Source organism: Squalius cephalus (genome assembly GCF_949319135.1).
Source record: "Squalius cephalus genome assembly, chromosome: 11".
NCBI classification, from domain to species: domain Eukaryota; kingdom Metazoa; phylum Chordata; class Actinopteri; order Cypriniformes; family Leuciscidae; genus Squalius; species Squalius cephalus.
Genome location: NC_137132.1, coordinates 16,579,096 through 16,594,736, shown reverse-complemented (window position 1 = coordinate 16,594,736; position 15,641 = coordinate 16,579,096). Strand labels below are relative to the sequence as shown.

Below are 15,641 nucleotides of genomic sequence, written 5' to 3'. Positions count from 1 at the left end.
AGTCACAAAAAATACTGGTATGTATATATATATATATATATATATATATATATATATATATATATATATATGGTCAGGTCAAAAATAATGTATTGGTCTTTATGGCCCGATCGGTCATTTCCGTGACAGACGACGTCACGTCTCACGTCACATTAGCCCGTCCCCTTCTCCTCGGAGAAGAAGCATCGCCATTTTAAGTGAATGAGTTTCATTTCACATCGCAACTGTAGGACGGAGAACCTCAGGAACGTTTTCAACCTGTTTCTCTTTTAAACTGTTAGTGGGGAATTGACTACTATGAACTGAATCTCTTCCTAAAGCCAATCAACAAGTAGATCAAAGTCAAGTAACGCATAAGACAGTTGATTTTTTGCACTGAATGTAGTACGTTAGAGGAAATGGCTGTGGAAAGCATGACTGTCCATCCAAACTCCCCAACAGCCAACCACGAACACAACAGCCTTCTCACTGACGAAAGGTCGAGTAATATCATCATATTTCTATCCAACTATTGATTTGTCCTTTGCTTTTTTCCAAAAAACAAAAGCACGGGCATTTGCTTTTTTTTTTTTCAAAGGGATTAAAGTCGCCTTTTCTGGGAAACGTACAGAGGTAACGAAACGCCATCTTGAAACGTTAAACAGCGCAATCTGGAAGGTCACAAGCGAATCAGGAAAACATTCAGAATATGATCAAATTTACATTTTCCGTCACTTTTCGAAGCTTTTTAAGTGATCGAAGACCGAGCGGGCCACAACTACGCCAAAACATTGCTCCAGTAACTCAATGTTTTCATCACAGATAACCTAAATAACGGACGGACAAAAGAAAAAAAAAAACGAGTAAACAAGATCTTGGTTATTAATATCCAATTAAAATCTTAATAACGGACGCAAATTGTACGTAATGTGGCGGATAAGTGGTAAAATTCATCCCTGGTAACGCATTAAGGAATTTGTATCTTTTTCAATCGCGAGGCCCGGACAACGCTAAAGCTAACAGTTAGCCGACGACTACGTAAAATACAACAACAACACGGCTAACAGAAGCTAATGAATAGCCACGCACGGACTAGCATGGATTATGACTTGCCCGCTTGATTAACCATTCTTTCAATTCATTTAATTAGCCATCGAATACAGTACGATTCAGTTTATCTTAATGTAATAACATTATTTAAGATAGGCGATTTTAATTTGTCACCGTTTTAGCACTTAGCCTGTGTGCTAAGTGTCACGAGCTACGCACTTAGATTTATTGATAACGTTTTTTTTTTATTTTAACGTTAAAAGTCACTATATAATTATACCACAATATTTTCAAATATGAAGTTCTTGTAGTGTAAGTAGTTAGTAAAGCTATTTTTAATGACATTTATTTTATTCTTGTCTATACTAAAATTTTACTGATTTAACATGATACATTTTAGTAACAGTACGACATTTGGATAGGAACTAACAACGAAAATTAAGTCTTCCACGTCAGATACAGAAATCATATTATAACGTATTGTAAATAATCTATTAAATGTTCCACAAAAGGTGCTCCTGTTTCAACATACTCTAGTTTTGTTGTAAACTAGTTAGCTTTATGTGCACATGCATCCCTTATGAACCAGTGATTTGTCCAATGTCTCAGAAGCATTCAAGGTCTTACCAAAACATGAAGCAAAACACAAAGGTTCTTAACCATACCACCATTGTCTGCAAATGCCCCAAATGCAACCTTTCACCTTCCATGAAAATCAGTTATGCATAAATTTAATATTTCGCAGTAAGTATTTTAAGTTCATTACCAGAAATATGAAGGCCAGTATTTTGTAGTCACATTTGTTTTGTCTTTGCATGATATTGTATCTTATAACTTGGATACTTAGTGAACAAAGTTTGTTAGTAACTTTTCTTTAGTAAAATTAGAGGTAGTTCTCAAGCTGTCTATCTGCCAAGATTTACTTGCAACACTTTTAAATGACTAAGAAATCCCTTCCTTGGTTACTTTGGCATCCTTTCTTTCGGCAGTTATTTTCGCAAGGTGTTAGACAAGTAATTATTATCAGTGTGGCCTGGTTTTTGTCTGACCATATTTTTTTGGCACTTCAGTATGTTCAATAACAAGCATGAGTGAAAGATCTTCCCTCACTGAGACTCGCTAGAGCTGTTAGATAACTGCTGAAGCTTGTAGATTTTTATTCACAACATGATATAAATGCTTGTGGAGATTGTATTGATAGAGACGGAGGGATTTGTAGTTAATGCAGTCATAATTCATCAATTGATTCCCTCTTATACTTTAAAGACATTACATGGTCAGAGGAGCAGATGACATGAGTTTAGCCTAATTTAATGCCAGAGTCCATTGAGAAAAGAAGTTTGTCTCTTTATTGTAATTATAAAAGAGCTTTGGAAGAATCCTGAGAAATATCCACATAGCTGGAGGATTTAAAGTTCAGTAGAATAAGTTTTGTCTTCTAATAAAGTTTATAGGAATGGTTGGATTAAGACCTTCATGTAGACTTCATACTGATTGTAAGATGATTGAGAGTATTAAATAGCCATCACTTAGCCTACTGATTGTTGCAAGTAAAGCTTTTTTGTACATTATGCAGCTGGTTTAACTTCTGTGGTAATTATCTTTTGAATCGTATCTCACACACAGCTTTGCATTGCAGTTCGTCTGGTATCACACATTCACTCATGTCAGAAGTTGAATTGCAGGGATCTGTTGTTTTTATAGGCCAAAGTTGAGTGGTTAGGTGATAATGTTTTGTCAATGCACAATTTTAAAGTGCAGCAATGCTTCTATGTCTTATGTGGCAACTCCTTATCTTAGTTTTAAAGGGCAGTTCTGCCTGAATGTGTGTTTACCACCAGGTGTCCTGTATATACTTGTATGTTACACCTTCTATAAACAGAGCGGCTCTGTAATGACTCTGAGTTGTTCTCAGCATGTGACAAATAATCAGTCAACATTTGACACCACTAGTGTGATGCTTGAAGCAACTAAATTATAGTATTACGTCTGTAGATTGGCAGTCCTGTTGATCTCTCTTGCCCTTTAGCTCTACCCTCACTGCCTGAAAGTTTGAAGATAAAATGCTGTTAAGACATCCCAATTTGCTTAGTTATCTACACCATAAAGACATGTGAATTGTTAATAGCCAGATCAGCAGAAGTCGCCGTGTCAGAATTGAGAATGAAGGCCCACCTAAAAAGCAATCAATCGAGTTAATGTTCTGTTCTGCACAGCTTTTGACAACAGTAGCCTTTGTGCAACTAACCAGTTATCAAAGACCAAGATTTCTCAAATGGCAGTGAGTCAAAAAAACAAATAATATCCTGTGTAGTCCTGTTCAGAGTTGTAATGTTCTTGCTGTGTTTTCCATGTCAAACAGGCAAGAAGATGGGGAACTGGAAGAAGGCGAGTTGGAGGATGATGGCGGAGAGGCAGAGGTGCCCAGCGGTGAGGGAGCTGATCCCCAGGATAAACCTCGCCGCAGCAAAGAACACCATGTCAGTGAATCGGATGATGAAAAGTCACATCGGCGGAGGAGAAAGAGAAAGAGGGAGAGAGAGCGTGAAAAAGAGAAAAGGAGGGCCAAGAAAAAGCGTAAATCTAAGCACAAGGTAAGTCTTTGTGTTGATATTGAGAGAAGCACTGCATTTATTTGACAAAAATACAATAAAAACAGTAATATTGTGAAATTTTATTACAATTTAAAATAACTTTTCTATTTTAATATATTTTAAATAGTGCTGTCAAACAATTAAAATATTTAATCGCGATTAATCGCATTAATGTCATAGTTAACTCGCAATTAATTGCACATTTTTATCTATTCTAAATGTCCCTTGATTTCTTTTTGTCCCATTATTTTTTTCTCATTTTAATGCTCTTATCAACATGGAAAAGTGGATCGGCTTGCTTTGTGCAAATGTTTTTTTTATCGAAAACAACATTGGCATATACTGTAGTGTTCAATTTCACACTAACATTCTCACTTAGAGCAAATATTCGCATCAGCTGTGTGCTTGGCCATCAGTGGTATTTCAGACTGGACGTGCTACGATGATAGCTCAGTTCACAACGACAAAACACACAGATCACTTTGGTCTTGTCAATTGGCAACTTTTTAAAAGTAAACTTTCCATTCAGAATCTTATTGGCATCCATTTCGGCGTCTCGCGCTCGCCATCCACTCAAAACGTAACGTTAGGCCGGCGACACACTGGCTGCGTGGCGTGAGCGTGGCGTTTCTGTTGCGTGGCGGCTGCGTGGCGTTTTCTATGTCTTTGCACACCAGAAACGTGTCTGACGGGGCGCTGCTGCTGATAGGTGACATATGATAAACCTCATTGGTGATATATTCGACATATGGGGAGAGAGTTGTGAAAGGCATATACTTAATGTTAAACTTATAGCAGCAAAGACAACGTTGACAGTATTGACGGCAAAATAGGCTACAGAATATTTCGTTCTTTATTGACAGGTGCAATATTTGAAAATCGATAATATTTTTTTTTATTACATTTATATCTGCATTTATGTCAAAACCTAAACTTTCAAACATCAAAATGTCATTTATTAATATGTATTCATGTCAAAATGATATACAAACATCTTTTCCTATTCTATTTTGCCTGGAAACGCTTCCAACACGCTTGCGTGTCGTGTGAAAAATAAGCGTCGGTTCTATTTCTAGCATGCACGCGTTTTCCGCACGGCTCGAGCCGCGCCTGAGACACACGTGTCACGCAGGCAGTGTGCAAGGCCCGTTTCACACATACTCCGTAATATAGAGCACTATAGAACGTGTTGCTCCTGCACCGCATACGCACTGCAACACGCACCGCATACGCACTGCAAACGGACTGTGTGAAACGGGCGACTACTCTTTGGCCGGCTCGCAAGCCCAAACAAGTGTGTGTGGCGTGCCTGTTGTTTTGTTTCCGGTCTAGCTAGATCCGGTGTGGTGTTGTAGTTTTTCTAACGTTACTAGTTGTTGCAACGGCATGTAAAAAAAAACTACAAAGTTTGCTAGGCCAAAAAGAACGTTAATCTCACAATAAAAAAATTGACGGCATTAAAATGGGTTTGCTTTAACACCGTTAATAACGCGTTTAACTGACAGCACTACTTTTAAAATATCATTTATTCCTGTGATAGCAAAGCTGAATTTTTGGCTTTATTACTCCAGTCTTCAGTGTCACATGATCCTTCAGAAATCATTCTAAAATGCTGATTTATTGCTCAAGAAACATTTCTTATTATTATCAATGTTGAAAACAGTTGTGGTGTTTAATCATTTTTTAGTTTAAATCACATCAATGGTTTTACCAATAATATTGTAGTATATATATATTTGTTAGGCACCATTGGCTAACAATGATCAACGCTTCAAAAACATGTTGTAAATAGACGTCTTTGATGCTCTTCACCGAGCGCTTACACATACACACGAGATCGTGCAGGTGTCTATCACCTGCTCTGTCTGTCATCAGATATATTAGGAATCCGCTGATACACACCTGCTTTTGTGTGTATTTGTGTAATCGCTTGGTGGAGAGCATCTATTTACAACATATTTTTAAAGCGTTGATAATTGTAGCCAATCACAGACATATATGTTAAGTGCGTGAGCACAATGGCCAATCAGAGGTGTTTAAAGGGATGGTTCTGAGTAAAATCAACCTAGGGTCCTTTACACCATGACCTCAAGCCAAACACCCCCCCAGAAGGGTTGAACATTATTAAATTTAGAGCTTATTTAGAGAAATCAGCCGGATGACTTAGTGCAGGCGCTAACGGATCCAAGGATCTCGTAAATTACCCCACTAAATGGGGGGGGTTTGGCTCGAGGTCATGGTGCAAAGGACCCTAGGTTGATTTTACTCAGAACCATCCCTTTAAGAATCTGTTCAATTGAATGTGTCCTTGCTGAAAATTTTAGTTTTTTTTAATGCTACTGACCACAAACATTTAAGCCCCTTTCACACAGAGATTCCAGAAAATACACGGATAAAGTGACCCGGGATTTGACCCGGGTTCGTTTGATTTTGGTTCATTCACACTGCCAGTGATTTTCCGGAATCAGAGACTGCGTTCACACACAACCCGTAAAAACACATGACATCAATGTGACTTGTAATGTCTCAGCAGCATCTTAAGTTTGCTTATGAGCTGCAATTTCTCTCTCAAGAAACCACGCTTGTGCATTTTTTTCTCTGATTCGATCATAAACTTGCGCATTACGTACCGTTTCACTAGCTGGCGAACGATCCCGCGCTTCAGCGTCATCACTACGACACGGCATTATTACGGCTTTTGTTCACACAGCGCGCGTTCCGGGACTGAACACGGCAATGTTACTAGGTCCACAACCCGGCATCGATGCCGGCATCAATCCCGGGTCGTGTTTGCGTTCACACAGATGGCAATTTGCCGGGATCATTGTGCCGTGTGAAAGGGGCTTTAGTGGTGGATAGTCTATATAATCTGTATCATCCTATCAAATGTATTTGCGTGTAATGCAGCGGCACGCATCCTCCAGCGATGACCACTCAGACTACAGTGATGACTCAGATTACAGTCCCAGTGAAAAGAGGAAATACAGGGAATACAGCCCTCAGTATCCTCCCACTGTGAGTAAAACATAATTTTTGTTCTATTTAAAGTAACATTTATATTAGTAAAACATTTATATATGATTTTAAAGTAACATTCATAACACAACAACTACCTAGACTGGCCAACCAATCAGATTAGGTTTTAATCCCAGTCTATATTTTGTAGTCTCAAGGAGGTTACCCTCCTGCTTCCACTGCTCATGGAGGACCCATCCCAAAGAAAGGCAACTATATGAAGATGGACAAGCAGGGCTATGGTGGCTATGATGACTATGAGGAGGAAACATATGAAGGTGAAGAGGATGAGGAAGTGGGTGATGATGACTATGATGATTTCACCAAGGAATTAAACCAGTACCGTAAGGCCAAAGAGGTTGGAGGGGGTCCACGTGGCAGAGGTGAATGTTAATTTAAAAATAAGATAAATAAATTAGCTTGAACGGTTTTGGCTGAATGCATATCAACAAAAGTGCTATACATTATTTCTAATAATGTGCAGGTAGACATGTGGAGTTTGTCGTTTAGTTACAGTGTCATATTATAACTACTATCACATGTTCAGTGTCTGCATACTTCATTCTCTGGCTCAAAGTGTGTGAATTCACACCAGTGTGTCAGCGTCTGTGTAATTACATCTGCTGACCCTTATTACTGTTACACAGGTGGCAAAAACCGCATGAAGAACCAGAGAGGTCGAGGCAGAGGAGGAATGAGAGGACGTGGTGGGAGAGGAGGCAGCAGAGGAAGAGGACGGGGCAAAATGGGAGGAGAGAATGATGATGGTGATGGCATGTATGGAGATGAGATGGAGGTGGGTCATAATTCACAAGTTTTAAACACCAAACAAAGCTCATACTGCATATCCAGTGTTCTTATATTCATGGACATATAAGCGAATTTTAATATTGTGAACAGTTAACAAAATCTGAAAAAACAAAAAACAATCTTGCATTTCTATAGGGAATATAGCTCTGCTGTAAAATATTTCATGGGCTAAAATTGCATTTAAGAGAGTATAAATCGAAAAATCTTTTTCAAAAATCATTAATAACTTGGAAAACATATCCATTATATATCTCGGATTATAAAATCTGTCATTATTACTAGGCAAGCTATACACATTAGATCGGTCAGTTTGTCTTTTACTTCCCCTAAAGCATGCATGTTTTCTTTGACAGTATGGAGAGGATGACTATGACAACATGGGAGATGATGACTATGATGACTTTTCAAAAGAACTAAACCAGTACAGGAAATCGAAGGACAGAGGGCGGGGTGAGTTCTGCTTGACTAACAGATGTGGAGGTAAAGCATTATATTATGTTGGAGTGTTTTTCATGTCTAATTTTTTTTTTTCTTCTTCAGGTGCGAAAGGTGGACGAGGTCGCGGGAGAGGGAAAGGAGGTCGAGGAATGAACCGGGGCAGAGGGAGAAATCGAGGGAGGGGCCGTGGAGGAGACCAGGGTCCTGATGAAGATAACAATGGAGAAATGGACATGGGGGTAAGACAGTTCTTCAGATGATCTACTTGGTTCACATTTAATCAGCAGAACATAAATTAGCATCTGACTTGTTTGTTCTCTGACTGCTTTAGGATGGATCTGGAGGCCCGAGGAGACATGAGCAGGAGAAACATGGGCCGGACAAGAAGGGGAAAGCCATCTGTAAATACTATATTGAGGGCCGCTGTACTTGGGTAAGCACAGTAATCCAATTTTGGAAGATATTGCAGATACAATTGGTTGAAACACAGTTTAGATGTCCTTGTTATTTCTGAGTATTAAAAAGTTTTGTATGTTTAAATAAATTAATTATGTCTGACTTATAACATGATGTAAAATCTCATATGACTTGTTGACAATAATAGTTATTTCTGTACTAATTGCTGTCAATTTATCATCAGGGTGACCACTGTAACTTCAGCCATGACATTGAGCTGCCTAAGAAGAAAGAACTCTGCAAGTTTTACATCACTGGTTTCTGTGCACGAGCAGAAAACTGTCCCTACATGCATGATATCCTTTGGTCATTTTGCTTGCTGGTATTGTCATATAAGCTCTTATTATCTATATAAGGACTTGCACTCTGAAAAGAGTAAGAGTTTTCACACGTGTCAAAATAACTCCTTGACTCCACTGCACGTGATTTCCCTTGCAAGTTGTTCCATACCACAGGGAACTGTGTGAATGGTGAAGATTGCATGTTCTCTCATGAGTCCCTAACAGAAGATACTCAAGAGCTGCTGGATAAGGTGGTCATCGCAGATATTTTAAATGTAGTTGTAGAAAGTAGTTGTTGTTTCTGTGCACCCTGACTAACATCACACATTTTTTTTCCCAATAAAGATGCTGGCAGAGGATGCAGAAGCTGGTGCAGAAGATGAGAAAGAGGTTGAGGAACTGAAAAAGCAAGGCATTAACCCTCTTCCAAAACCACCCCCTGGTGTTGGTCTTCTCCCAACTCCACCAAGACCTTCTCCAGGGGATTCTTCCACGCCAATGGAATTTGGAATGCCTGTTGCCCCACATGGAAATATTCCTCCAAGTGGTCCACCAGCTCCAGGTCCTGGTGCTGGCCCAGGTCCTGGTCCTGGAGTTGGGCCCTGCCCAGGCCCCCCTCCTCCCTGCCCAGATGGAGGCACTTTCCAAGGGCCTCTAAACCCCAACGGTCCTCCTCCGCCTCCTATGGGTCCACCACCTGCTTGTGGAGGAAATGCTGGGAAGAAGATCCCCTCCTTGTTTGAGATTGTGGTGAAGCCCACAGGACAGCTAGCACAAAAACTGGGTGTCAGGTTAGCTGACTTTTTCTTTCTATCAAATCATATTGGTTTACTTACTTGCCGCATACAGAATATACTGACACAGATGCACTCTTTTACAGAGGACCAGGTCCTGGTAATGCTGCTGCAGGTGTTGCAGGACCTCAGGGCCCTCCTGCAGGTCCCCCAGGTGCACCTCCACCTCGCTTTCCCGGTGCCCCGCCACCAGGACACATGATTCCAGGCGGTCCTCATGATATGCCTCCTATGGGCCCACCTAACATGAATCAAGGCCCTCCACCAGGACCGCCAATGATGCCGAATTTTGGCCAGGGAGAAGGACCACCAAACCCGGGGATGATGCCTCCAGGTGGTGGATCATCTGGTAACAACTTCTATGATAACTTCTACCAGCAGCAGCAAGTCATGTCAATAGATGGAAGAGATGGTGAGTTAATTTGGTATTTTAACTTTGGTTTTGTAAATTCAGAGCACGCAAAAGCACAGTTGCATTTAAGCATTTGTTAGATGTTTTTATCCAAATTAATTTTAAATGAAAGTATATGCATTCCCTAAGTATATGACCTTGTTTTGACCAGCACCATGCTCTACCAGTTGAGCTGCTTTATTGTCCTACGCTGCTCTATTTATGAAACATTAGTATTCAGCCCCATTCTTTGCCTCCCGGTACAGGTGACAACTTTCAAGGGGTAGGTGGTGGAAACTTCAATGATCAGTCACCTGGGAACCAGAACTCTGGAAATGTAGAGGGTGCAGCTAATGTAGGCCCATCTAATCAGCCTGGGATGGCAGTGCCAGATTTCCTGCCCCCAGCACAGCGTGTGCTTTTTATGAGACTCCAGCAGAAACAGCAGGAAGATGAGGAGAGAGCCAAGAGGCTGGCTGAAGGAGGAGGAACTGAGAGGGAGAATGAAGGTACTACTGCACAACTTCATTTCTTGCGGTGGCAGTATTCAGTACAATCATATAACATATATTTTCTATAGAAACAACATGCATAGCTTTTATACAGGAATGTTCCTTTTTTACCAAAATACTTTACAAGAAAGCATTTTGATTATTATGACATTGTTGTCATACAAATAGCTGAGGTTTTCAAAGTGCTGACTTCAAATGTATATTTTGCCAAGGCTATTTCTGGGAAGGAAACATCTCAAGGACTCTGCGCAGAGCTTGACCCTGCCCAGAACATCATAATACTGTAAACATCCTCTGGCCTGGGGTTGTGCAATCTTGCCACCAAAATATCTTGTTCCTCCACTAGATGGTGCTTTCTTGCACTAATACTACTGAAACTTACAGAGGCTGATGTTTTCAGATGAGACTACCAGCAAAAGAAAATCAGATTCAGGGCTCAAAATAAACTTTTTTACTTGGTAGCACTGGTAAAACCATGATACACCACCCACGGTACGTGACGCGATACTCTCATAGTGTACCGATCTTGCTGCTGCCCCGCCCAGCCCCTAGTCCATTGTTGAGGTTGTCACAAAACAAATTGTTCTTCCTTGACATTTGATCAAATAGTAATTAGAGGTGTAGCGGTACACGTATTCACCCCGCAAATTTTTGTGTGTCTTGTGTATACAAGACGAATACAGCGTTGTAGCCTAACCACCAATAATCGCAATAAGCTCCGCGTTTTGTTACTTTCGAATAGAAACGGCGTGTCATTTTTCAAATTATGTCCATCTTATCACGAAATTCAAACAATAAATCCCGTTTTGATGCTCTTTAATGTGTCGTGACAGATGACTATATAGGCTCCTCAGTTAAAGCAGCAGCGTGCAGAGAGTGAGTGAACGCGATCATCTCTTCCTAATAAATATGAATGAAGATTTGAAAGATACAGTACAACTTACTTAAATGTATTATATCTTGTGTAATCGCTCAATCAATGTTTCAATGGCGGAAAGAAAAAAACAGCTTGTAAACAATATCCCACGTAGCATTGCATTTACATCAGGCAAGTCATCAATGTGGACCAGCTTGTTAGTCAGCTAGAGAACTCTTTCGCTAAATATATGTACTATATTAGCCTATATATTAATTATATTTTACTTAACCTGTTAGTGATGTCTTGATTATTTAATGTATGTTAAAAATGTCTGTCATGAAAATGAAAGCCAGTGTGTAAATGGTTATATTTCAACAACGAATTGGAGTAAAAACATATACTGACTTACACAACTCACTTATGTGCAGTTTACGTGTTTGGATACTTTTTTTTTTAAATCATATCTAAAAATAAATAGCAAAACAGACCCAAGATCAATTTAAAATAGGAGAATTAAAAACAAAACAGAAGGAAGGAAAGAAAAGTACAGCGTGGGAGCGTTTTAGTGAAGTAGTTAACCAGGACAAATCAAGTGCTGGGTATGTGATATGTAACCGTGTTCTTTTCATCTCTCTTCAGCACTTTACATTTTGTGTGCTAGCTAGCTCCCTGTCACATGACAACAGAGCGCAGTGAAAGGGAGAGATTGACGGCTAATTTTAACTAACCTAAAATCTGCTTTAAAGTTAAGAGCATAAAGATGAAGTTTAATTGGTTATGTGATATAACGGTGGACTGGTCACTGTATCAGCTCATAGCAGGCACATGCTGTGCAAAAATTACCTAACGTTTTGTCGAGAAATTAAAACATTTTGCAACTCAACAACTATTTGGTCGGTCTAAATCGGTCTAAATCAATTCCTTTTACTTACAGGAGATTCAGCAAACTGGTATTCCAGTGAAGATGAGGATGGTGGTGGCAGTGTCACTTCCATTCTCAAAACTTTACGTCAACAAACCCAGACCCAAGGCCCTGCCAAGCAGGATGCAGCTCCAAGTGACCCTCGTCTACAAAAGTCTCAGCCCCCACTCCCACCCAGCCGACCAGCAGACCCCCGGCTGGCACGAGACCCACGTCTGTCCCGGAACACAGACTCTCAGGCACCCGAGGCCAGTGCTTCATCCTCCCTATCTCCTACCCCTTCAGACCCCCGACTTGCCCGGCATGCAGCCGCCCATGCCCCTAAACCAGAGCCTCCGCTTGTGTACAAACCTCCTCCGTTGACCGCCCCAGCCAATAATGAGGAAGAGGAGGGTGAGAGGATGCTGAGGGACAAGCCTGTGCCCATCCCTCTCGACCCTTTAATGGGCATGGCTTTGCGTGATCCCCGCTCCCAACTACAGCAGTTCAGCCACATCAAAAAGGATGTAGTCCTGAACAAGCCTTCGTTTTCTAAGGCGGTGCTGTGGAGTCCTGAAGACCTCATCCCTATCCCCATTCCCAAACAAGACTTGCTCCCACTGCCCCCTGGCATCCCTCCAGTTACCGCCGTAGATCCTCGTCTGTCTCGCACCCAGCCCCAGCACCACTCCGCTTCTCTTCCTTCTACTGCTCCTCCTGCTGAGCAATCGAATCAATCCTCCTCTACCCTTCCAGACTTTGAGCTGCTCTCCCGAATCCTCAAAACTGTCAACGCCACTTCATCCAGCCCCACTCAAGGTGCTTCTACAGGAATCTCGTCACCTCCGTCCGTCTCTGCCGAGAAACCTGTTGACCCTCGCATGGCACGAAAAGCCCCTGCCGACCCCCGACTCCAGCCACAGAAATCTGCCCTTAAGTCCACCTCTGAGCCACCTGCACCTCAAGGATCTCCCCCAGCTGCCTCTTTATCTCCACCTTCCTCCAGCCCCACCATCGCACCCTATGACCCTCGGCTGCTATCAGCAGGAGGGTCGGTTAGAGGCGTGGGAGCTGGCGGTGCAGGTAGTGGTGGTGGCAGTAGCAGCAGCGTGCTGAGCGGCATCAGTCTGTACGATCCTCGGACTCAGGGCTCTGACAAGGCAGAGGGTTCAGGGGCAACTAGAAACACTAGCCCTCCCCCTGAACCAAAGTCAAGCGAAAGTACAGCAGCTTCAGCTAAGCCCAAATCTAAAGAGCCGCTGTTTGTGCGCAAGTCTGCACTGGACCAGCCGGAACCAGAGAAGAGCTCGACGGAGCAGACTACGGATCGCTACAACAGCTACAATCGCCCTCGACCCAAACCTTCACCTTCGCCCAATGCAGGGACAGCCGCAGGGACCCCTGCTACAGGTGGTCCAACCACAGCTGGTCAGGGCCCTACTGGTTCTGCGGAGCAGCCTGCGGGGATCCACAACCTACCTGTATCCACACTGTTCTCCATGGTAAAGCAGGCCAACAAACCAAGCGGCACCGGCAGCCCATTTGGCGGCAATAGCCCCGCCCAGCCTGACACGGCTGAACAGGACAATGCCTCTCTAAAGGACGTTTTCAAAGGCTTTGACCCCACAGCGTCACCGTTTTGCCAGTGAACTCTACTGTTTTGTTGTGAGCTGCTTTAGGACTTTTAGGTGTGTGGCTTCACTGATACCTGATATATAAAGATTCACCCCTGCCAGATTACACACCACAGTATTCACATATATATTTCTATTGGACGGTTGGGATTGGGTGGGATTAAGTCTGTACTAGTGAGGGAAAGATGAAAACTAAATGTCTATTTTAAAAACCAAATAAGAAACGTTTAAATAAATGTCATTTTAAGGACCTCTATGGGTGTGTACATCAAGAGACACTGAATTACATTAATTTTGGCATTGTAAAAGACAAACAATTTCATCAGCCTACACCAAACAGGTTTGTTGGATTATGACCCATTAACCCCACCACATCATCCTCCTTGAGTTTGCCGACTGACTTGCTCCACCTGGCAGCAGGGAGACTTCATTTACTGCCACTCCCTCTGCCTCCTGAGGTGGAACTGAACTAGTTCCTGTTGCTCATTGGCACTTTCCATTTATTTCCCACCAGTGATTTAGATCCTTTTAAGAAATTTTAGCTATATTTCTTCTGCTTAGACTAGTTAGCTCCTTTTTCATGTCTGTATGGATGCCCCTTATATTCCTATTGTTTCAAATTCGTGTTTAGTCTGTCGATGCCACTTCACAGATCAGACCTACTGTTGTACGTGTTTGTCACATGTGAGATCATTTTTATTTATTTTTTATACTTAAGCAGTCTGCTATTTTTTTTTCTTTGTAACATGGCTGTCAAATTGAACCATTTTATGAATGTGTATATATATAAATATAAATATATATACATGTGTATAGTACATATTCTTTGCATCTGGTTTGTAAATTAACTTGAATTGCTCAACAGCTGATGTTGAGGGAAATTATATCATGTCTTTCTTTTGTCCTCACAGCTCTGTCGGTCTTTCCCTGAAACGTGGCATGTCTCATTGACTGCTCTGAAGTATCTGGGTTTTTGTTTTTGGGTTGCCTCTCTGCAAAATGACAGCTTTGTAAATTGAAAAGTGTCCATATTTGACAAAAGGTAACCATTTTGTAACCATTCATTGTAGGTGAAATTGTGAAGTATTTAATAAAGGCAATACCAGATTGAAACCTAGCAGGACCTCAAACAATGGGTGAATCGGTGGTGGTTGTATCATGATTCTTTGTGTGTGAGCATATGAGTCATTTCCTCTAGATTCCAGGTCTTCAACATTCCTAGCTCTGACTGTTGGTATGCTTTAAAAAGGTATAGGCAAAAAAAAAATTATTCTGATATCATTCACTCACCCTCAAGTCGTTCCAAACCTGTAAGACTTTCCTCTGCTGAACACAAAAAGAACAACATTGGTAACCAAACAGTTTTGGTGACTATAATATTGGTTTTGACTATAATTTTGTAAAAAAAAGAAAAAAAAAAAGAAGAAGAAATAAAGCCATATGAGAATGACATGTGGATGTGGTAAACAATGACAGAATTTTTATTTTTGGATGAACTATCCCTTTAATTGCCATGTTGGTTACCTTTATGGCACTTCAAACACTGGCTCATCACCAATGTCAACTGAGGAGTCAACGTTTTTCTCAGTCGCTTTGGTGCATTTCTCAAATCATCCTTAATATTTGCAAAGAAGTATGTGCATTCTCAAAACAATTCGTGCAAACAGCACCACACATTGGATTACCTGCAAAAGCAGTTTATCCAAGTAAGTTACTTACTCAAAATCTTTAGTTCATCTCTCAAAATTAAGTATTCATGTCAATGAACATATCAGTGCCATCAGAATGAAAAGGCCTTGTGTCATTGTTCACAAACAAGATAGTCAAAATGCTTAGTCATGTTGTCAATAAAACACTGCACTCTGTTAGTATTACCTGATGTAAACTATGGCAACAGTTTGGATGACAGTTACTGTATTGAAATGTA

At 41.2% G+C, this 15,641-nt stretch overlaps 1 protein-coding gene across 1 annotated transcript; it reads left to right on the top strand.

The window, feature by feature from the left end:
- Window positions 1–203: 203 nt before the first annotated feature.
- zc3h4 (zinc finger CCCH-type containing 4) lies at window positions 204–14,418 on the top strand. The gene is made up of 14 exons (XM_079885402.1): window positions 204–478; window positions 3,392–3,623; window positions 6,531–6,638; window positions 6,790–7,021; window positions 7,286–7,434; window positions 7,802–7,898; window positions 7,989–8,125; window positions 8,218–8,319; window positions 8,527–8,638; window positions 8,765–8,874; window positions 8,969–9,414; window positions 9,504–9,829; window positions 10,075–10,317; window positions 12,114–14,418. Exons 1-14 carry the CDS (start codon window positions 399–401, stop codon window positions 13,727–13,729), a joined length of 3,990 nt encoding a protein of 1,329 aa, XP_079741528.1. The 5' UTR covers window positions 204–398; the 3' UTR covers window positions 13,730–14,418.
- The last annotated feature ends 1,223 nt before the right edge of the window (window positions 14,419–15,641 follow it).